The sequence below is a fragment of the Gopherus flavomarginatus genome, chromosome 3 (genome assembly GCF_025201925.1).
Source record: "Gopherus flavomarginatus isolate rGopFla2 chromosome 3, rGopFla2.mat.asm, whole genome shotgun sequence".
Lineage (NCBI taxonomy): Eukaryota > Metazoa > Chordata > Testudines > Testudinidae > Gopherus > Gopherus flavomarginatus.
In genome coordinates this window covers 267,162,953-267,185,445 of record NC_066619.1, presented here as the reverse complement: position 1 = coordinate 267,185,445, position 22,493 = coordinate 267,162,953, and the positions used below count along the sequence as shown (strand labels likewise).

The 22,493-nt window shown below is 41.1% G+C and overlaps 2 protein-coding genes across 5 annotated transcripts in view; one reads left to right on the top strand and one right to left on the bottom strand.

The window, feature by feature from the left end:
- The window catches only part of LOC127048279 (uncharacterized), a 45,865-nt gene extending 37,386 nt beyond the window's left edge, over positions 1 to 8,479 (top strand). The window contains exon 2 of the mRNA XM_050947950.1: positions 7,261 to 8,479. Within this exon, the coding sequence (XP_050803907.1) occupies positions 7,322 to 8,281 (960 nt within the window). The 5' untranslated portion in view covers positions 7,261 to 7,321 and the 3' untranslated portion in view covers positions 8,282 to 8,479. The remainder of the gene's footprint in view (positions 1 to 7,260) is intronic.
- Positions 1 to 22,493, bottom strand: part of ZFYVE28 (zinc finger FYVE-type containing 28) — a 308,586-nt gene that overhangs the window by 95,296 nt on the left and 190,797 nt on the right. For 2 of the 4 annotated variants that reach the window (XM_050947520.1, XM_050947521.1), the window contains exons 3-4: positions 16,460 to 16,597; positions 13,225 to 13,427 (exon numbers count right to left, since the gene is read on the bottom strand). In XM_050947520.1, coding sequence (XP_050803477.1) covers positions 13,225 to 13,427; positions 16,460 to 16,597 — 341 coding nt within the window. Of the gene's footprint in view, positions 1 to 5,378; positions 5,469 to 10,954; positions 11,069 to 11,868; positions 11,959 to 13,224; positions 13,428 to 16,459; positions 16,598 to 22,493 lie in introns of all 4 variants that reach the window. The other 2 variants (XM_050947523.1, XM_050947522.1) reach the window with 2 other exon arrangements.

Here is a 22,493-nt window from a genome sequence, read left to right as displayed (position 1 = left end):
ATACAAATCAAAGCACTCCAGCACTTATATTCATGCAAATACCAAAGAAAAGAAACCATAGAACTTACTATCTGATCTCTTTGTCCTTACACTTAGAAACAGAAGACTAGAAAGTAGAACTACTTCTCCAAAGCTCAGAGAAAGCAGGCAGCCAGAAAACAAAGACCTTAGACACTCAATTCCCTCCACCCAAAGTTGAAAAAAATCCGGTTTCCTGATTGGTCCTCTGGTCAGGTGCTTCAGGTGAAAGAGACATTAACCCTTAGCTATCTGTTTATGACAAGCAGGGGAAAGGCTCAGACTTTTCCCTGCTGCTCCACCACTCCCAGAGCCTTTCCTCACCACTGGAGTCTCTCTTTTCCTGTGGCAGAGGAGAGGTCCAGCAACGGAAAGCTAGCAGCCTTTTCCCACTGTCCTCTACTGCTGGGGCATTTCCCTGGTACCAGAGTCTTCCTGCAATGGAGACTGGTTTCCACAGTGGGGACTTTTCAGTGGAGAATGGCTCCAGCATGCCATGCATGTACACACATGCCACCAAAAGAATCCTACAGTGTAGATGCACCCTCAGAGCTCAGTCCTGCAAAGTGTTGAGTATTCTGGCCTTGTTCAGTGGGACTGCTTCAGTGATTTTCTGGATCAGGGCCAGAGTGCTATGCACCTTATAGGATCAAGTTATCAGGAACATTTTTGCAGTATCTCAGTAAACATTCTGTCTTCACATACAAAGACACATCTGCTTGAAAATACTTTCAGGAAGTTTTGTAAAAGTTTTCAACAATTTAAGAGAGAAAATACTGTGAAACAAAGATGAGATATATTTGACCCAATTCTACTAACATGAGGCCTTCGAACTGTCTCACTTTATTATTACTCACATGCCTTTAAATACTAGAATGAGACACATTTCATTTTTCATAGCCTTTAATTCTAGTAGACTGAGGTAGAATAAGCTGAATTCATTTAGTCTGCTCCCCTCAAATGGGTTTGTTCCTCGACAAGTTCCTCAGTATGTTTTTTAATGGTCAATTATTAGGATTATTAACAGAATATTGCTATCTCTTATTAAATAGTTTAAAAACATTCACCTAAGTCACCCAGCATTAGATGCAGTTTGCGTTGACTAGCATTGGTCACTATGTTATTTTTCAATTAGTTTATTACTACTGTACATGTTCCTAGAGGACTTAAAATGGACAGACATTTATAAGTAAAAAGATAAACATTACAGCTGCCATGCAAGTTCATGCCATTCAGCATAAGGATAGTCCCATATGTCTTTACAAACTGAATGGCAGCAATTATTATTCATTTTCTAAAACAGTGGTTCTCAACCTTTACTGCAGCTTGAACCCCTTTGGTTCTCACAAATATGTTCTTGCACCCCTTATCAAAAATCGTTGAAGTAGGTCAGTTCTTTAAACCTAGCTATATCATAACTATAGAATGAAAGAGATTAAAATAAATATGTAATTCTATTTTGCAGTTAAAATTTAACGCAGTAATCATTTAAAAATGTATAATGTTAATAAATACAGAAGTTTTATCAAACAAAGTAGTTGTACTTACGTGCCTGTGCTTAATTTGCGTTTTTGATGATTTCCCTTCTAAAAAAATCTGGCATGTCTTGCACCCCCACGGGTGAGTGCACCCCAGGTTAAGAACCACTGTTCTAAAACATGAACACCATGTAGTAGAATGTCTGGAAAAGCGGTTCATTATCGATGAGTCTGAAGAAGAGTAGTTATCCAAGTTATAGTCAATAGGCACTCCTCTGGCACCAGATGGTATGGGACTTCACATGCTGCCCCACCTTATGGCAGGGAAAAATAGGAACTTTTGAGGGGATTTAGAGGAACCACTTGTAATAAAATTTTAGGATAAAGTTTACAGCAGGCTAGAGAAGGTGCCATGGGTGCTTTAAGTGAGGAAGTTACACCTTTAAATCCTAGTGCATTGATAGGAGGACAAACTTTTGAGGGTTTTACTGCACTGACAACCAACAACAAATATAAACAGATATAGACAGAGAGAAAGACAGACACACCCACACACCTATCCTCTTTGAAATGGCAGAAAAAAAAGCATTACATGTAAACTTGTCCAGTAGTATGTAATCAGAATTGTCAGAGGAACTGGACTGCAGAAAACTGGAGAATCCTGAATATTTTTAAATGGACCAAGTGATAACATAATATTCAGTATGGTGGAACCAATGTCTCCAGTGTTCTCTCTCTCTCTCATTGTTATGACTAGTAGAATTCTAAGGGACTTTTAATAAATGATTTAGTCCTGCAGTTCTCAAACAGTGGGTCACGATCCCATTTTAATGGGTTTGCCAGGGCTGGCTTAGACTTGCTGGGGCCCAGGTCTGAAGCCGAAGTCTGAGCCCCACCAACCAAGGCCGAAGCCTGAGGGTCTCAGCCCTGCACATTGGAACTCAAGTTATAGGTCCCCTGCCTGGGGATGAAGCCTTTGGGCTTCAACTTCCTGCACCCACCCCCAGGTCAGTGGGACTCGGGTGGGCTCAGGCTTTGGTCCCCCGTCCTGGGGTCATGTAGTAATTTTTATTGTCAGAAGGGGGTCACAGTGCAATGAAGTTTGAGAATCCATGATTTAGTCCACTGCTTTTTGCCCCATTCCTATATTATGGCCAGGGCCAGCTCCAGGCACCAGCATAGCAAGCAGGTGCCTGGGGCGGCCAGTGAAGAGGAGGGCAGCATGTCCGGCCGTTTGGTGGCAATTCAGTGGCGGGGTTGTCACTCCCTCTCAAGAGCGAAGGACATGCCACCGAATTGCCACCGTAGAAGAAGAGGCAGTAGAGCTGCCACCGGATTGTCGCCGATCACAATCATGGCTTTTTTTTTTTGTGCTGCTTGAGGCAGCAAAAACACTAGAGTTGGCCCTGATTATGGCCAAGTTGACCTAATTATTCCCAAACCAGCATTGACAGAGCAATAGCTAATCTATGCTTGAAATCTCAAATGATGGTAATTCTACAATCTTTACAGGTAACTTGTTCTATTAGTGAGCTGTTCTTGTAGCTAATATTTCCCTATTTTAACCAAAAATTTCCCTGCTATAGGTTAATTCTGTTACTTGTTCTCATCTCACTGATTATTTTTGAAAGGAAGCTTAGTGGCTAATGAAAAAGAAAAGGAAATGAAAACAAAACTATTTAAAGAAACAAAAATCTATATCTTAACATTGCAAACCAGCTTTTAGGTTAAAAGTTCACAGCCATCTGGTATGACTGGTAGGCAACATGTACTGTATAATGTGTACAGCATATCAATGCCAGGTAAGCAAGCTTAACAAAAAGTGATCCCAATAAGTGTATCTTAAACTAATGCTTTGTTATCAAACAGAGGATTAAGGGTTCAAAAAGGTTTATGAGTAAAATCATCCAGTACAAGAGTATTTTCAAGTTAAATAATTTAATAGTAAAAACATACCAACATTTTAAAATTTGTGTAAGACTCTAACCAATAACGAAACCTCAGGATCCAGAGTGAAGATTAAACTAAAGAACTGAAAATAAAATTTGCTCAACTGGCTGGTCTCCCCAATACTCCACATGTGCAAAAATTGTCATTCTATCCCAAGAACTTGTCTACATGACACTAGTAAAGCACGCTAGAGGGTTGTGATTTGTAAAGCACTCTAACATGCGGTGCTTTAACTTCTTTGTATAGATCTTGCTGGTGCACTCTGAAATTTACCATGCCTTTTAGGTACCTTTTAGAGCATATCAGCAGGTCTACATAGGCAGCTAGAGCGCAGCCCATTCGTGTGCTTTACAAATCACACCTCACTGGCATCCTTTGCCAAGCTGCCTAGACAAGCCCTAAGTTTACAGGCATTCAGCGTAAGAATTGATTGTATAATAGCTGCATTTCATGCTACATCACCTACCCTATAAAATGCTGCATAGCTGGGTGAATTGATCCCCAGAGATTTTGATCTCTCTCCCAGTCCAGATATCCAACTGCATCTCACCCTATCTAGCAACAGTTGCTAGAAAGGAAAAGATTTTTACTCCCTCAAGAAATACAGTATGCTAACAAGCATGGCACCTTCTAGATGTATCTTCCTTAGATTTTGAAACTTATTTCTCTACAGTCCAAACTTTAGCCCTACCAGTATTCAAGGAAACTTTGTATCTGGCTGATACAATTTTTCCAGAAATATCAGCTGGTAGTGATGCCTGTTTTCATCTCATTGTGTGTTCTGGGAGCAGCCAGACTGATTTTTAATCTGCGATTGGCAAAGGCCATTTCTCAGAGTGTCTTTGGTTTTCCAGCAAGACTAAATTTATTTTTTTTGTATGAGTTTTCCTCCTGCTACTGCAGACTCTGGGGTGTTTAATATGATGAGCAGTCACTTTCTCATAGTCTTGCTGACTTTTGATGCTAAGATGAATTTAGTTAGTTAGTTAGTTGTGACATTGATAGGCACATTACTCTGCTTAACAGGAGCAATGAGCCAGAGTGATTTCCGGAGGAGAAATTTACACATGCAGGGTGTGAGGTTTCTTATTTTCTAGTTATATTAATACCCTGATGCAAACTTTAAAAAACCATAACCTTTATTAAAATGCAGTAATTGTAGCCTTGCTTCCTTTACTCCAGAGAAATTGCTGTCTTATTAAATAAAGAATATCCATTAGAGAGCATTCATCTTGTTCATTTCATATGTGCTGTTGTGATAAACTGATTTAAGTGGAAAAGCTCGCTCCACCCATCAGTCTGAGCAGAAAAATTAAGGGCCAAGAGGTAACATGCCATTTTTATGATTTCATCCAGTTGCATACAGAAAACACATTCTAGAACGAGGTCTGTACCTCACTCACTTTTTGTTACATTGTACTATGCCAATAGATTCCATGGCAGGTCCCTTTGGTTCTAGTATGTATCATTAACGAAACTAAATGGTTACTATTGAAAATCAGTTTTTCATGGATCCATATGATAAAGATGTTACTTATGCAGTGAGGTAAAATATTTGCATCTAAAGAATTTATTTATAAAAGAAGATGAGTTTACAGTACCTAGTCTGGTTTGGAAGATGTGATGTTCTAAGTTCCTTCACTTCTGCATTTCCTTCTGGGGGATGACTGACCAGCTGCTCTCAGTTCCTAGTCTGCATAATTAGCTGCTCTGACTTTTCTCCTTTTGGCACTTGTTGCTTTATTAATGCCACTCCTTGTTAATTCCTTTGTGATCTTACTGCCTTTTTTTGGTTCTTTCTTTGAAAGAATGTGCTCATAAAAATCAGCTGTAAGCAGGTGTGAACAAACACTTTGCTATGTGACTTTACCAAAACTTTCAATATAATATTATTCATAGAGAAAAATCAATGTAAAAGTTATAAATACCTACCACACAATGGCTAATCTTGGGATGGTAAACATTAATGCTGGTTCATAGTCATCAATCATATCTTGAGTGAGGTATCCAAGCTTTAAAGCTCTAGGTAAATAACAAAATATTTGTAAATCATTTTTCAGAATGTTCTCAACTTATTAGCTGTTCATAAATAAATTTGAATAATTAAATAGGAAAAACTATGGATAAATTAATGTTGTGATATAAGCCAGGCAAAATGAGGAAGAAAATTCATATTTAAAGCTCACTCTACATTAACACTGTCTCTTTTGACTATTATCAATCCCATGCCACCTAACGGAAACCAAATGGCTCAATGATCTCCACTCCCAACTCCAAGATGCAAAATTTGCAAAGAGTAGGAAGAAGCCCTCTGTATATTTAGTGAACATCCCCTGGTGACAGATGTGGTGCCATGATTTACTGTCAAAGGCAGTGTTGGAGAGAATCCATCTCAGACTCTCTGTTGAGCCTTAGGGTATGTCTACACTACGGGATTATTCCGATTTTACAGAAACCGTTTTTTTAAACAGATTGTATAAAGTCGAGTGCATGCGGTCACACTAAGCACATTAATTCGGTGGTTTGCGTCCATGTACCGAGACTAGTGTCAATTTCCGGGGTGTTGCACTGTGGGTAGCTATCCCATAGTTCCCCCAGTCTCCCCTGCCCCTTGGAATTCTGGTTTGAGTTCCCAGTGCCTGATGGGGCAAAAAACATTGTTGCGGGTGGTTCTGGGTACAGCCTCACTCCTCCCTCCATGAAAGCAGCAGACAACTGTTTCGCGCCTTTTTTCCTGGGTGAACTGTGCAAACGCCATAGCACAGCAAGCACAGACCCTGCTCAGCTCAAGACAGCAATCGGGACGTTGTAAACACCTCGCGCATTATCGTGCAGTCTATGCTGAACCAGGACCTTGTCATAACATTTTTCCCAGATCTGGACCTTAGCGTCTAAAATATGGGTGTTAGCATGAAAACCTCCAAGCTTAGTTACCAGCTTGGACCTGGTAAAGCTGCCACCAGCCAGGGATTATACAGTGCCTAGCTCACTGTGGTCTCCCCAAAACCTTCCCTGGGGGACCCCAAGACTCAGATTCCTTGAGTCTCACAACAAAGGGGAATAAACCATTTCCCTTCCCCCTCCTCCCCTCCAGGTGTTCCCTCCCTGGGTTCCTGGAGAGATATACAGAAGCAAGCTCCGTGAATCTAAACAGAGGGACTCCACCCTCCCTGTTTCCAGTCCTGGAAAACACAAGTACCGAGACAGCTAATCTCTCCCCCACCCCCCTTCACCCAGAGGGTATGCAAAGTCAGGCTTAGTAAATCTAACACAAAGAGATTTTCCCCCTGACTTCTTCCTCCCACCAATTCCCTGGTGAGCTGCAGACTCAATTCCCTGGAGTCCCCACTAAAGAAAAACTCCAACAGGTCTTAAAAAGAAAGCTTTATATAAAAAGAAAGAAAAGGACATAAAAATGGTCTCTCTGTATTAAAGAGACAAATACAGGGTCATTTGCTTAAAAGAAAAAAATGAATAAACAGCCTTATCCAAAAAGAATACAATTTAACACATTCCAGCAACTACACACATGTAAATACAAAAACAACAATATAAACTATATTGTCTTACTATCTTTGTACTTACAACTTGGAAACAGAAGATTAACAAGCCAGGAGATAGAAAAATCACTCTCATAGCTGAGAGGGTCAGACCCAAGACAAAGGACAAAGAACTCACACCCAAAACTTCCCTCCACCCAGATTTGAAAAAGTCTTGTTTCCTGATTGGTCCTCTGGTCAGGTGTTTCAGGTTACTGGTGTTACCCCTTTACAGGTGAAAGAGACATTAACCCTTAGCTATCTGTTTATGACAGACCTGGAAAACCAGGTGAGGAGAGGCGGCTACAGCAGCATGGTGACAACAGTGATGAGGACATGGACACAGAATTGTCTCAAATTGAGGGCCCCTGCGCTTTGGAGATCCTGATGGTAATGGGGCAGGTTCTAGCCATTGAACGCCGATTTTGGGCCTGGAAAACAAGCAGAGACTGGTGGGACCACATAGTCTTGCAGGTTTGGGACGATTCCCAGTGGCTGCGAAACTTTTCCATGCATAAGGGCACTTTCATGGAACTTTGTGACTTGCTTTCCCCTGCCCTGAAACGCCAGAATACCAAGATGAGAGCAGCCCTCAGAGTTGAGAGGCGAGTGGCAATAGCCCTCTGGAAGCTTGCAATGCCAGACAGCTACCGGTCAGTCGGGAATCAATTTGGAGTGGGAAAATCTACTGTGGGGGCTGCTGTGATGCAAGTAGCCAAAGCAATCATTAAGCTGCTGCTGCGAAAGGTTGTGACTCTGGGAAACGTGCAGGTCATAGTGGATGGCTTTGCTGCAATGGGATTCCCTAACTGTGGTGGGGTGACAGATGGAACACATATCCCTATCTTGGCACCGGAGCACCAGGGCACCCAGTACGTAAACCGCAAGGGGTACTTTTCAATGGTGCTGCAAGCACTGGTGGATCACAAGGGATGTTTCACCAACATCCACGTGGGATGGCTGGGAATGGTTCATGACGCTCGCGTCTTCAGGAACACTACTCTGTTTAAACGGCTGCAGCAAGAGAATTACTTCCCAGACCAGAAAATAACAGTTGGGGATGTTGAAATGCCTGTTGTTATCCTGGGGGACCCAGCCTACCCCTTGATGCCATGGCTCATGAAGCCATACACAGGCAGCCTGGACAGTAGTCCGGAGTTGTTCAACTACAGGCTGAGCAAGTGCAGAATGGTGGCAGAATATGCATTTGGCCGTTTAAAAGCGCGTTGGCGCACATTACTGACTCGCTCAGACCTCAGCCAAACCAATGTCCCCTTTGTTATTGCTGCCTGCTGAGTGCTCCACAATCTCTGTGAGAGTAAGGGAGAGACCTTTATGGCAGGGTGGGAGGCTGAGGCAAATCACCTGGCTGCTGATTACATGCAGCCAGACACCAGGGCGATTAGAAGAGCACATCACGAAGCGGTGCACATCAGAGAAGCTTTGAAAATGAGTTTCATCAGGGGCCAGGGTACGGTGTGACTGCTGTGTTTGTTTCCCCCTGATGAACCCCCCCCCGATCGACTCATTCCCTGTAAGCAACCCACCTTTCCCCTTCGCTTAAAGCTTGCTTAAGGAAATAAAGGTCACAATTGTTTAAAAATCATGTATTCTTTATTAATTCATTATAAAAAGAGGGAGAGAACTGACAAGGTATCCCGGGTGTGGTTTGGGAAGAGGATAGGAGGGAAGGAAAAGGCCACTAAAAAAATTTCAAAGTAATGACAGCCTTTTGGTTGGGCTGTCCACGGGGGTGGAGTGGGCGGGTGCACGGAGCCTCCCCCCACGCGTTCTTACACGTCTGGGTGAGGAGGATATGGAACATGGTGAGAGTGGTTACACAGGGGCTGCAGTGGCACTCTGTGATCCTGCTCCTGTTCCTGAAGCTCCACCAGACGCCGGTGCATGTCAGTTTGATCATGCAGCAGCCCCAGCGTTGTGTCATGCCTCCTCTGATCTTCCTGCCGCCACCTCTCATCTTGAGCATCCCTCCTGTCCTCACATTCACTGGCATCTTTCCTGTAATTTGATACCACATCCTTCCACTCATTCAGATAAGCTCTTTCATTGTGGGTCACTTCCATGATTTCCGAGAACATTTCGCCTCGCGTCTTTTTTTCCTCCGCCTTATCTGAGAGAGCCTTTGGGATGGAGTAGGGAGGCTTGAAAAATTTGCAGCTGCATGAGGGAGGGAAAAAAGGGAGAGAAGTATTTAAAAAGATACATTTTACAGGACAATGCTTATACTCTTTCATGGTGAACAACACTATTCACCTTACATAGCACATGTGATTTCACTACAAGGTCACATTTTGCATCTTAATATTGAGTGCCTGCGGCTCTGGTGTTAGAGATCTCACAGACGCAGGTCCGGGCAGCTGAATTCAGCTTGCATGCGTCCACGGTAAGCCACTGTCTTTCAGCTTCTGCAGCCTTCATATACACAGTGCCATCCTTTCCCAAATAGCAAGCAAAGCCTGTTCAGTGCTGCTTCTTTCCTGTTAACATGCAGCAGCAGAAACCACCCCGCATCCAATTCTCTGGGATGATCGCTTTACCCCTCTCCCCACTGCGTGGCTGGTAGCAGGGAAGATCCCTGCTAGCCAAACGCAAAAAAGCTCAGGGCCAATCATCTCCCTCTTCCCCCTGCTTGGCTACCTGCAAGGAAGGATTTCTTTTAAGCAACAGGCAAACAGCCCAGTAGGAATGGCCATCTCTGTCCCCTTAATTACCATGAACAATATGACTCTCCTGAGGATAACACAGCGAGATAAAGAATGGCCGCGAATGCATCCCAAGTCCTCAGGGCAAATTAATCATTTTAAAACACTTGCTTTTAAACCATGTTTTATATTTACAAAGATACACTCACCAGAGGTCCCTTCCATGGCTTCACTGTGTGGGATAGTGACTTGGGAGGGCTGGGAGGGTAATTCCGTCAGGGTGAGAAAAAGCTCCTGGCTGTTGGGGAGAATGGAGTGCTGTGTGCTCTCTGCAAGCTCGTCCTCTTCTTCCTCCTCATCTTCCCCGTCCGCAGAATCCTCAGTCATGGCTGAGATTACCACCCCCACTTCGGAATCTGTGGACAGGAGTGGGGTACTGGTGGCAGACCCCCCTAGAATTGCATGCAGCTCAGCATAGAAGTGGCATGTTTTCAGCCACGGACCTTCCGTTTGCTTCTCTGGTTTTCTGGTAGGCTTGTCTGAGCTCCTTAACTTTCACACAGCACTGTACTGAGTCCCTGGTGTGGCCTCTCTGCATCATGGTCTTGGAAATTTTTTCAAATGTTTTTTCATTTCGTTTTTTGGAAAGGAGTTCTGTTAGCATGGAATCCTCTCCCCATACAGCAATCAGATCCAGTACCTCCCGTGCGGTCCATGCTGGAGCTTTTTTTCGATTCTCAGGAGACTGCATCATTACCTGTGCTGATGAGCTCTGCGTGGTCACCTGTGCTGATGAGCGCTCAAAAGTTCGCGGGGCTTTTCCTGTCTACCTGGCCAGTGCATCCGAGTTCAGATGGCTTTCCAGAGCGGTCACAATGGTGCACTGTGGGATACCGCCCGGAGGCCAATACCGTCGAATTGCAGCAACACTAACCCTAATCCGACATGGCAATTCCGATTTCAGCACTACTCCCCTCGTCGGGAAGGAGTACAGAAATCAGTTTTAAGAGCCCTTTATATCGATATACAGCGCTTCGTTGTGTGGACAGATGCACGGTTAAATCGGTTTAACTCTGCTAAATTCGGTATAAACATGTAGCATAGACCAGGCCTGTGCTATAGAAGGATGGACAAGCCATTCCTGAGGAGTTGTTGGCGATGAGCCATACCTGAGGAGATACTGTCCCCTTGTGGAGTAGGGGACACAGGATACACCTGGTTCCTTGTGACCTGCCCCCACCACTACCACCAAAGAAAGACGTGGAAGACCACCCCAGGGGTGAAACATAGCCACATTCAAAGAGACTTCTGAGTAAGTCCCTGCTCAGAATTACCATGTCTCTCATCCTTTCCTTCTCCCAAGCCCATGTTTCCACCAGGCAGCCACTGTCTCCATTTTTCTTTGACTGAGACAATCTGACTACACAGCAAAAGAATGCCAGAAGTGAAAGTATGTTTGCATGCATATTAAAATACCACATTAAGAGAGGTAAAATCATTGTTACTGAATGCCACAGGATTCACGAAACTGTTTTGGTATAATCCATAACCCCATGTATATACATGCATAGAGCACATCTCTTAGTTTTAGAACACTGGGAGGCTGAATCCATTGTCATTTAAAAAAAAAAGTACAATTTAAAACTTCCCAATGCAGTCAAAAACAAAACCAGTTTTCATGGACGCTCTCCTCCCCTAGGACTATCTTTTGACAAATTTCAACTTTGTACTCCAAACCACTGAGTCATTAGAGTTGTCCAAATAAACGTCATAAGATTTTTTTCTAAGAATGGGAGAAGTATGCACCCTCATTCTCAAAACAAAATTAAAAAATACCCTAAACATTTTTTGCACAAATCTCTTTTCCCTACGACACCACACCAAACCCCAGAACCAAACAAAAAACCCTCAATGCCTCTGATCCAGAAAATTCAACTCAAAGGGTACAAGGTAAAATGGCCTCTAAAATGGAAATGCTTAGTCAGCCTTAACTGTATATATCATAAGCATGCACTCCAGCTACAATACACTGATTTTTTTTTATGTTAGGCCAAAACATTTCTGCAAATAGCTAATTTTTTTGATTTTTTACTTGAACAATCACCAGAAAAATGAAATGTTGCTCCTTAAAGATTAGAGGCATGAAATCTGCATAATATGCCAGATCATAGGTAAATACACCAAAGAAAAGTGTAATTCATATTTTTGAAAAATGCTTACCTCTCTACTGTTTCACAAAAAAGCACGATTACCTCTTGCTGTACATAATACTCTTTTGGAGACTTTACAGGTACCATAGCTGATACATAACTACAAAGATTTTAAAAAGAGGTATATTTTAATTACTGTTCTCAATCCCTTCACAATCAGATAAAATGTAACGGAAAAGAAATGAAGGTCAAATTATCTTAATAACGAACTCTGATGGTTTTCAATAAATTTTGACAATTTTCATTAAGAGAACTTTAAAATTTCAGCGGAAATGAAAAGAATTTTAATTGCTTTATTTATTACTGACGCATAGACTTCTGCAGTAATTTCATAAGTAATATTACAAATATTCAACAATAAAATCTTCATCCAATTTTTTTTGCTTTCTCTAGATTGAAGAATAGTTTACTCTGCATTTTCTGAAAGCACAGTAATTGAATAAAATTAAGACTTATCTAATGCTATTCCACATGAAATTACATTAACAAAGCATAGCTGATCAACAGGCTGTGGAATTTAAGGGGCCGTAAGGTTGACACAATAAAGTCTAGTTGTATGTGTGAAATTATGTACAATTACTGAAAAATACATGGTTATGTGCAGATAAGCAGTACTTACATGCAATGTTTGTGCACAAGTCACTGGTCCTCTACTGGACATAGGAACTGCACACTGAATCAGACTCATGGGCTCATCTAGTCCAGTATCCTGTCTCTGACAAAGCTAGAGATAGACTAACTCTGAAACATGAGGTTTAATATCTCTTCCTAAATTTATGTCAGCATTCACTATTATACAGGATATTCTTGTTTTGGATGTAAACCTTCAATCTGTTTTTGATTCTTACTTTGTTTTTGGCAATGGATTCCACAGTTTAGTCGTGGCCTTGTGTGAAAAGTATTTCCTTTTGTCTGTCTTGAATCTGTCACCTTTTAATTTAATCAAATATCTCCTTTCTCTTGAGTTATGAGACAGGGAGAACAGAAGCTACTGCTCTGCTCTCTCTAGACTATTCATTATTGTATACACGTTTATCATGTGCCCTCTTATTTGTCTTTCTCCTGACAACAATATTAATGGGGAGATTTACAGCTTTCATTTGTGCCTTTGAAAATCTCTCCCAAATATCATACGAGTATGCTAATATAGAGATTACACTGTACTTGAAGATTGCAAATTCTGATTGCTAAGTGGCTATTGATTTTTTTTAATGTGAGGGGAAAGGATGTGACAGTGTTACAAATAGATACAAACTGCTAAAGAAATTTAAAATCTGTGACAAAGGAGAAAAAGAAGGATTCTTCTGCAAGAAAGTGTAGCTGTAATAGACAATATTCAGGATACATATATTTTTGAATCTGTTACCTTAACTCAAATTCAGCAAAAAGGACATCAAAATGTTTAAGCGACTCTTTCATTTTTTCTGTGTAAAGATTCAAATCCCTTAAGGCCTGGTCCCGAATAACGTTCCTAACTTCCTCCAGGCTGCGGGTCAGATCCTTAGCCAATGGTCTCATAGCCATGCTCTCAATTTCACGATTCATAATAATGGAACCAGCAGCCAAGCACTGTAGAAATAATGTTTTAAAAAATGGATTAAAAAGTTGTACTTTATCCAAGAAATTATTATAGTGCAGGGTAGCCCTACAAGGAAGTGGTCTTAGCCCCACATGTGACTCTCAAGTGATGGGTTTGAGGCCAGGTCCCTGCAGGTCTTGTGGTCCTCAGATAAAAGGCCAGCTCAGGTAGCAAGAACTAAAGGTAGCAAGAAGGTTCCTGCAAAAGACCCAGGATCAAGGGGAAGGACCTAGAAGGGGGTTGTCCATGTGGGCAGGGGCAGAAGCCTTAAGAGGAAAAAGCTACAGAAGGGGCCAGGCAACAAGCGCTAATGTTCTGGTTTTGATTTGTGTTGGACTGTTTGGTTTAAAAAAAGGAGAAAGGAACTGAATTTCTGCTACTGTTGGGACCTTTATTTCATACACTAGCCAGTGCACGCTCACCAGCTCACAGAGATCTTATAGGCACACTTTGTATCTTGTAAGAAGCCTTAAGAATGTAAGAAAGGCCATACTGGGTCAGATCTAAGGTCTATCTAGCCCAGTATCCTGTCTACCGATGGTGGCCAATGCCAGGTGCCCCAGAGGATGTGAACAGAACAGGTAATCATCAAGCGATTTATCCCGTCACCCATTCCCAGCTTCTGACAAACAGACTAGGGACACTATCCCCATCCATCCTGGCTAATAGCCACTGATGGACCTATCCTCCATGAACTTATCTAGTTCTTTTTTGAACCGTGTTATAGTCTTGGCCTTCACAACATCCTCTGGCAAGGAGTTCCACAGATAGACTGTGCATTGTGTGAAGAAATACTTCCTTTTGTTTGTTTAAATCTGCTGCCTATTAATTTCATTTGGTGACCCCCTAGTTCTTGTGTTATGAGAAGGAGTAAATAACACTTCCTTATTTACTTTTTCCACACCAGTCATGATTTTATAGACCTCTATCATATATCCCCCTTAGTCCTCTCTTTTCCAAGACGAAAAGTCCAAGTCTTATTAATCTCTCCTCATAAGGCAGTTGTTCCATCCCCCTAGTTATTTTTGTTGCCCTTTTCTGAACCTTTTCCAATTCCAATACTACTTTTTTGACATGGGGCAACCACATCTGCACACAGTATTCAAAATATGGATGTACCATGGATTTATATAGTGGCAATATGATATTTTCTGTCTTATTATCTATCTCTTTCTTAATTATTACCATACATTCTATTCATTTTTGTTTGGACTGCAAAAGCCTTACTATAAAATACAGACGATATAGAAATATTTCCATGGCTGGACAGGTCCCTTGATTTGGAATACTATGTATGTTGAAGTAAATCATACTTGCTGCATTTAATAGAAATATATTTTGAAAATTAAAAAAAACAAAGGGTATTTTATTCTTGAGGCTTTTATTTTTCTCTTTTTTCAATCCCTGTTCTTGGGTCTCTTTCTTGACTGCCAAATAGCAGCAGATGGAAGGCATTTTTCCAGCTCTGTAGGAGGACCTGTAATCCTAGACCTTGCTCGGCACTTTGATGTACTGATTTGCGATACAAGGGCACTCTCAAGATCTCTTGTTCTTGTTCTCTAGGTAGTCCAAAGCAATAATTACAGTAAGCAGAGACAAGTCAAGTCTGAGATGCTGATGGTTACAATTCTTAGTTTTAATAAGATTCAAAATGAGGATGCTGACAAGAACACAATGTACATGTTAATCTCACTCTGGTTTATACAAATAAATTCAGTCTCCTGCACTATGTACATTTATGGAAGATCATGGATCCTAGTTCTGTTTACAATTAAGTGGATCATCAGAACCTTATTGTATAGAACACTTTCTGAAACCAGCAACTCCGTTCAGCACAGAGCCAGTGAAAGACTGATTCAGGAGGGCCAAAAATACCAATCAGTATGTAACACATGCAAAGAAAAAAATTTAGAACGTAGTTCAACTCCTTTTCTCTCCAAATGTATTGTCTATTTCAGTGCTTTCTCAATCATTTTCTACCCCAGATGAAAAAAACTCAGCGATATTTTCTGGCTGTAATTATAGTGGTAACTTCAGTGGGATTGTGGGAATCATTAGGATAATGTCAAGAAACCGTAGCTGGTTTTGCAAAAGGCTCAAAGAGGAGGCAGAAGTGTTGCAATGCTGGGTTTTGACATGAAGGAGCCTTCAGGGGTGGTAAGTTTGTCTACACATGCTCCATATCCCCTGACATCAGTAATGGACGTGTACACTGATATATATCTATTGACTCTCAGCACTGGACTCAGACTTTCCTACAGTTCAGAATAGCCCAAGCCTATTAAATGTCACAGCATACTGCAAGGCACCTAAGTACACAGGCTTCTGTAGAAGTGGGCCTTTGAGAGAAATCAGAGAGTTAGAGTTATGAGTTTATTGTTCTGCAGGCAATATAATTTTTGTTCAAAATTCATGGCAAGGGCATTTAGAATCCTGGATAGGAGCTCTTTTTATTTTGTATGCATCTCTAATAATTCAATCATTAGTGCCACTAATACAATCCAAATGAAGGAGATAGAATAGAAAGCCCTAAAAGAATACTTATAGTTCCAGGAATGAGATAAATTTGGCTCATGATAAAGGATACTACTCGGACATGAAAACCTGTGGACATCCGTAGAACTTCCACACTCTGCATGGGATAGTCCTTCATGGCAAATACAACTCCCAATATAAACTGACCCAATATACAGGAAATATGTATCAAATACTAATACATTAAGGGTATCTACGCATTATTTAAATTAAGACAAATTGATATTAAACAGTTATTAAAATAAATATTTCACAAGCACAACAGATATCAAACCCACAATAAAACAATACTTTTAGACTATACATTATCAGCTGATTAGATTAATTTTCAGAGTAAAATGTTTGAATACTGATCTACAAGTTTATAGGCTTTTCTGTGAGGAATTATGCCCACACATTTCAAATACAAGCCCTCAAACATACTTTACAAGCAGCATGCAATGAGCCAATCTTCCATTAAAACAAAACAGAAACAACAGTGACCTACCTCTGCTCCAAACCAAAGCTGTCCTGCAAGGTTGTCATGGCGTATTTCTTCTGGAAATTTAACACGGAAGTCCCGGTTGGCCCGTTCATGTGGAATGCATTCATCCATGATTTGATTCACGATGTTTAAAACATTATCCTGGAATGAAAATGGATGGATCGGATGCATGCAGTCAAAAGATATATTTTTAAGAAAGTAACTGAAACCAAAGAAGTCCCATGATATTTTCTCCAACATTTATAGAACTAAGGGGACATCACCTAAAAATCACATATTTGACATTTTACATGTTAGCATGAATAAAATGGATGGGAGGGGGAGAGAGAACACACCCACTATTTTTTCAGGTTGCTTACTGCATGCATTTAGCAGCACTTTGTGTATAGTCAGTTGCACTGCTTCCCCACGTAACAAGTCAGTTTGTAAAGTGAGCTTCCTTTTGTTTATGTGGGGTCTTTTACAAATAAAAAAAAGGAGAGAAAAATTAAGAGAAAAATCTGACTGTAAAGCCACAAAGATTGGCAGGGGGACTAAGGGAAACGGATCTTTCTTAAAAAAACTCACTAGATTCTAGAGGTATTCATTTATTTACACTTCAGATTTATAAAACCACAAGAGACACCTAAATGAATGCTCTAGGCACCTCTGGCAAATTCTTATTGTATTTCTAAATCAAAAAAGAAACAGCAACCCCACTATACATAATTCCACTAAATAACCAGGAAGCACAAATAAATCAGATTCCCCACTTTTAACTTTGACCATCACCCCTAACAATACATGCTTCAGGTCTCCTAAAATATGCCTCTCAGAGTACTCTAAAGGCAATCACAATATAAGAGCTGGGCTTTCTTGGAAGGGAATGAGAGATGATTGCTCTGGCAGTCTAAAGCAGGTGGTTTGCACTCCCAAGTGTCCAGAAGGCACAGAGCTGGAGTACCTGGCTGATACTCCTCCCTCCCTTGCAGTCCCCTTGAGGACCATAGGCAGACAGTGCACGTTAGAGCAGCCTAGAGGCTGCTCTAATGTGGGCTTAGGCAAGAGAATCGGGGAGCCATAACCAGCTCCCTGATATGCAGTAAATAATCTGGCCCATATTCTGTATTCATTTATCTGAAAATAGCTTACAAAGCCTTCGGCAGTGTTGTATGGAACTGTTTCAATGTAAAAAAGGTAGATTTGGAATATGAAAAAGGCTGAGTGCCCTTATTAAAGACGTCTTGTTTGTGACTCATAGCTTCTCTATTTAATGTGGTCCTTTTCCTCGTACCTAAAATGTTTTTCAAACAAATAAATAGAATCTGTCACTTAGAGAAGTATGTTTAGAAGGCAGAATGCTTTTAAGTCTACAATTTGAATCTCTTTTGCTTTTCGATTTTTTTTTCTTTTTACAAAGAAAAAGCAAACAAGAAGTTTAAAAAAAACTCTCCTCTGTACTCTCCCTTAGGGGTGAAAATCTCCCTGACTCAAACACAGATTCACATTTCCTACAATTCTAATGCAGGCTGCTATAAAAGTTGTTACCATGGAGCATGGGCCAGCTCTAGGTTTTTTGCCAGCCCAAGCAAAAAAAAAACAAAAACAAAAACAAACCAACCCTCCGAGAGCACAACTGCTTGGTTTGCTGGTGCCTAGAGCCGGCCCTGCATGGAGCATTGTCACCTCAACACATAACCAATAGATACAGCAGTCTCCATTTAAAGAGTCAACGTTTACCAACACTTAATATGCACTGGTATCTGAGACTCTGCAGATATTTTTAATTTCAAATACCCTGCAATGATTAAAAACATATGAGGGCATTGTAAATGAAGCAAGGATGTCTTGCTGCATAATAACAAAGATGTCAAGTATCAGAGGGGTAGCCATGTTAGTCTGGATCCGTAAAAGCAGCAAAGAGTTCTGTGGCACCTTACAGACTAACAGACATATTGGAACATGAGCTTTCATGGGTGAATACCCACTTCACTGGATGCACGAATAACAAACAAAGATGTACATCAGTACATTTAAAACATATATGATAGAGTAATATTCAGTTGCAAGTTCTAGGAGAGTGGGGCAATAAATCAAATACTCCGAATAAGCAAAAACTAACTCAAAAAACTTGCTTTTGAACTATGATTCATAAACCACTATTGACTCAGGGGATCTAATTAGTGCAGCAAAATATTTTGCAAGTAGCCATAATAAGGAGAGAAACTCCTGAACGTTGTCCTCGCCCAAAATTACAGAGAGTAGAATGTCTGAGCACATTATATACCCAGGAATATTAAAAGGTACAAAGTCATGAAGCAAGCTAGAGACTTAAAATCAATGCACTATTGTACTTTGGATTAGGTGAATTGCTTGAAGCTCCTGTATTATCACCGGTGCAATCTGATTTAGCACATTAGGTTAAAAACTCCTGACTTCTGGTATCAAAGAGAGGGTGGGAAAATGTAATCTTAAGAATTGAATTCTGTAAAAGCTGCATGCAATACAGAGAATTATTATAGCAGGGGACTCAGATAGAAATGAATTACAAAATTTCAAATTTGGTAACATAAAAGTTTGTATAATACTATGCTAATTTAGGACAGGCGATGATATTCTACTTTAAATTTATTTTCTCACTAACTTGAATGCGTACTAATGTCAATTTTCCATTTGCTTTCTTTCACTATACAATGATATTATATACTGTGCTTTAAAGCATGTCCAAGTTTTCCAATAGAATTTTATTTTTATTTTACAGCAAGTTAAAGAAAGATTCTCTTTAGGGCTGTCAAGTAATTAATTTATTGCAATTAATTGCACTGTTAATAATAAAATACCATTTATTTAATTTTTAGATGCTTTCTACATATAAAAATATATTGATTTCAACTATAACACAGAATACAAAGTGTACAGTGCTCACTTTATATTTATTTTATTACAAATATTTGCACTGTAAAACACAAAAGAAATCACATTTCTAATACAATGGTTCTTAACCTGGGATGAGATTCCCTTTCCGGGGGTGCGAGACATGCCAGATTTTTTTGGAAGGTAAATCATCGAAAACACAACTTAAGCACAGGCACATAAGTACAACTACTTTGTTTCATCAAACCTATGTATTTATTAACATTATACATTTTTAAACTATTACTGTAATATACCAACATATCTAGGTTTAAGGGGCAAGAATATTTTTTAGGTTTAAGGGCTGCGAGAACATATTTTTGAGAACCAAAGGGCTGCAGGCTGCAGTAAAGGTTAAGAACCACTGGTGTAATACAATCTCTTTATTATGAAAGTTGAACTTACAAACGTAGAATTATGTACAAAAAACCTGCATTCAAAAATAAAACAATGTAAAACTTTAGAGTTTACAAGTCCACTCAGTCCTATTTCTTGTTCAGCCAATTGCTCAGACAAACAAGTTTGTTTACTTTTGCAGAAGATAATGCTGCCTGTGTCTTGTTCACAACGACACCTGAAAGCGAGAATAGGTGTTCTCATGGCACTATTGTAGCTGGCATTGCAAGATATTTACATACCAGATGCGCTAAAGATTCATATGTTCCTTCAAGCTTCAACCACTATTCCAGAGGACATGCGACCATGCTGATGATGGGTTTTGCTGGATAATGATCCAAAACAGAGCAGACCAACAATGTTCATTTTCATCATCCAACCTAAACCTCCCCGACTGCAACTTGAGACCATTACTCCTTGTTCTGTCATCTGCTACCACTGAGAATAGTCTAGATCCATCCTCTTTGGAACCCCCTTTCAGGTAGTTGAAAGCAGCTATCAGATCCCTCCTCATTCTTCTCTTCTGCAGACTAAACAATCCCAGTTCCCTCAGTCTCTCCTCATTAGTCTCATGCTCCAGCCCTCTAATCATTTTTGTTGCCCTTCACTGGACTCTTTCCAATTTTTCCACATCCTTCTTGTAGTGGGGGGCTCAAAATGGGACACAGTACTCCAGATGAGGCCTCAACAATGTCGAATAGAGGGGAATGATCACTTCCCTCGATCTGTTGGCAAAGCCCCTACTTATACAGCCCAAAATGCTGTTAGCCTTCTTGACAACAAAGGCACACTGACTCATATCCAGCTTCTCGCCCACTGTAACCCCTAGGTCCTTTTCTGCAGAACTGCTGCCTATAGCCATTTGGTCCCTAGTCTGTAGCAATGCATGGGATTCTTCTGTCCTAAGTGCAGGACTCTGCACTTGTCCTCCTTGAACCTCACCAGGTTTCTTTTGGCCCAATACTCTAATTTGTCTAGGTCCCTCCGTAAGCTATCCCTACCCTTCAGCATATCTACCACTCCTCCCAGTTTAGTGTCATCTGCAAACTTGTTGAGAGTGCAGTCCACGCCATCCTCCAGATCATTGAACAAAACCAGCCCCAGGACCGACCATTGGGACACTCCGCTTGATACCGGCTGCCAACTTGGAGGAATTGATCACTACTCACTGAGCTTGACAATCTAGCCAGCTTTCTATCCACCTTCCAGTCCATTCATCCAGCCCATACTTTAACTTGCTGGCAAGAATACTGCGGGAGAGCTTTACTGAAGTCAAGGAACAACACATCCACTACTTTCCCCTCATCCACAGACCCAGTTATCTCATCATAGAAGGCAATTAGGTTAGTCAGGCATTACTTGCCCTTGGTAAATCCATGCTGACTGTTCCTGATCACTTTCCTCTCCTCTAAGTGCTTCAGAATTGATTCCTTGAGGACCTGCTCCATGATTATTCCAGGGACTGAAGTTAGGCTGATTGGCCTGTAGTTCCCCGGATCTTCCTCCTTTCATTTTTTTAAAGATGGGCACTACATTAGCCTTTTTCCAATCAGCTGAGACCTCTCCGAATCACCATGAGTTTTCAAAGATAATGGTCAATGGCTTTGCAATCACATTCACCAACTCGTTTAGCCCCCTCAGATGCAGAGCATCCAGCACCATGGACTTGTGCTAATCCAGCTTTTCTAAATAGTCCTGAACTACAACTTTTTCCACAGAAGGCTCGTCACCTCCTCCCCATGTTGTGCTGCCCAGTGAAGTCGTCTGGGAGCTGACTTTGTTTGTAAAGATAGAGGCAAAAGAAGCACTGAGTGCATTAGCTTTTTCCACATCCTCTGTCACTAGGTTGCCTCCCTCATTCAATAAGGGGCCCACACTTTCCTTGACTTTCTTCTTGTTGCTAACATACCTGAAGAAACCCTTCTTGTTACTCTTAACATCCCTTGCTAGTTGCAACTCCAAGTGTGATTTGGCCTTCCCTATTTCACTCCTGCATGCCTAAGCAATATTTTTGTACTCCTCCCTGGTCATTTGTCCAGTCTTCCACTTCTTGTAAGCTTCTTTTTTTGTGCTTAAGATCAGCAAGGATTTCACTGTTAAGCCAAGCTGGTCGCCTGCCATATTTATTATTCTTTCTACACACCGGGATGGTTTGTTCCTGCAACCTCAATAAAGATTCTTTAAAATTGAGCCAGCTCTTCTGGACTCCTTTTCCCGTCATGTTATTCTCCCAGGGGATCATACCCTCCAGTTCTCTGAGGGAGTCAAAGTCTGCTTTTCTGAAGTCCAGGGTCCATATTCTGCTGCTCTCCTTTCTTCTTTCTGTAAGGATCCTGAACTCGACCATCTCCTAGTCACTGCCTCCCAGGTTCCCATCCACTTTTGCTTCCCCTACTAATTCTTCCCAGTTTGTAAGTAGCAGGTCAAGAAGAGCTCTGCCCCTAGTTGATTCGTCCAGCACTTGCATCAGGAAATTGTCCCCTACACTTTCCAAAAACTTTCTGGATTGTCTGTGCACCGCTGCATTGCTCTACCAGTATTATTGGCGGTATCACTGATGCCCACATGGAGAAGCAGGAAGGGGTAGCGATCCAAAGGCTTGATAAGTCTTGGCAGAGTCTCCATCACATTATGAATCCTAGCTCCTGGCAAGCAGCAGATCTCTTTGTTTTCCTGGTCGGGGCGGTAAACGGATGACAGATTTGGGGATAGAAATGGCAGAATGTGGGTAAAATAGAGCCGGAAACAT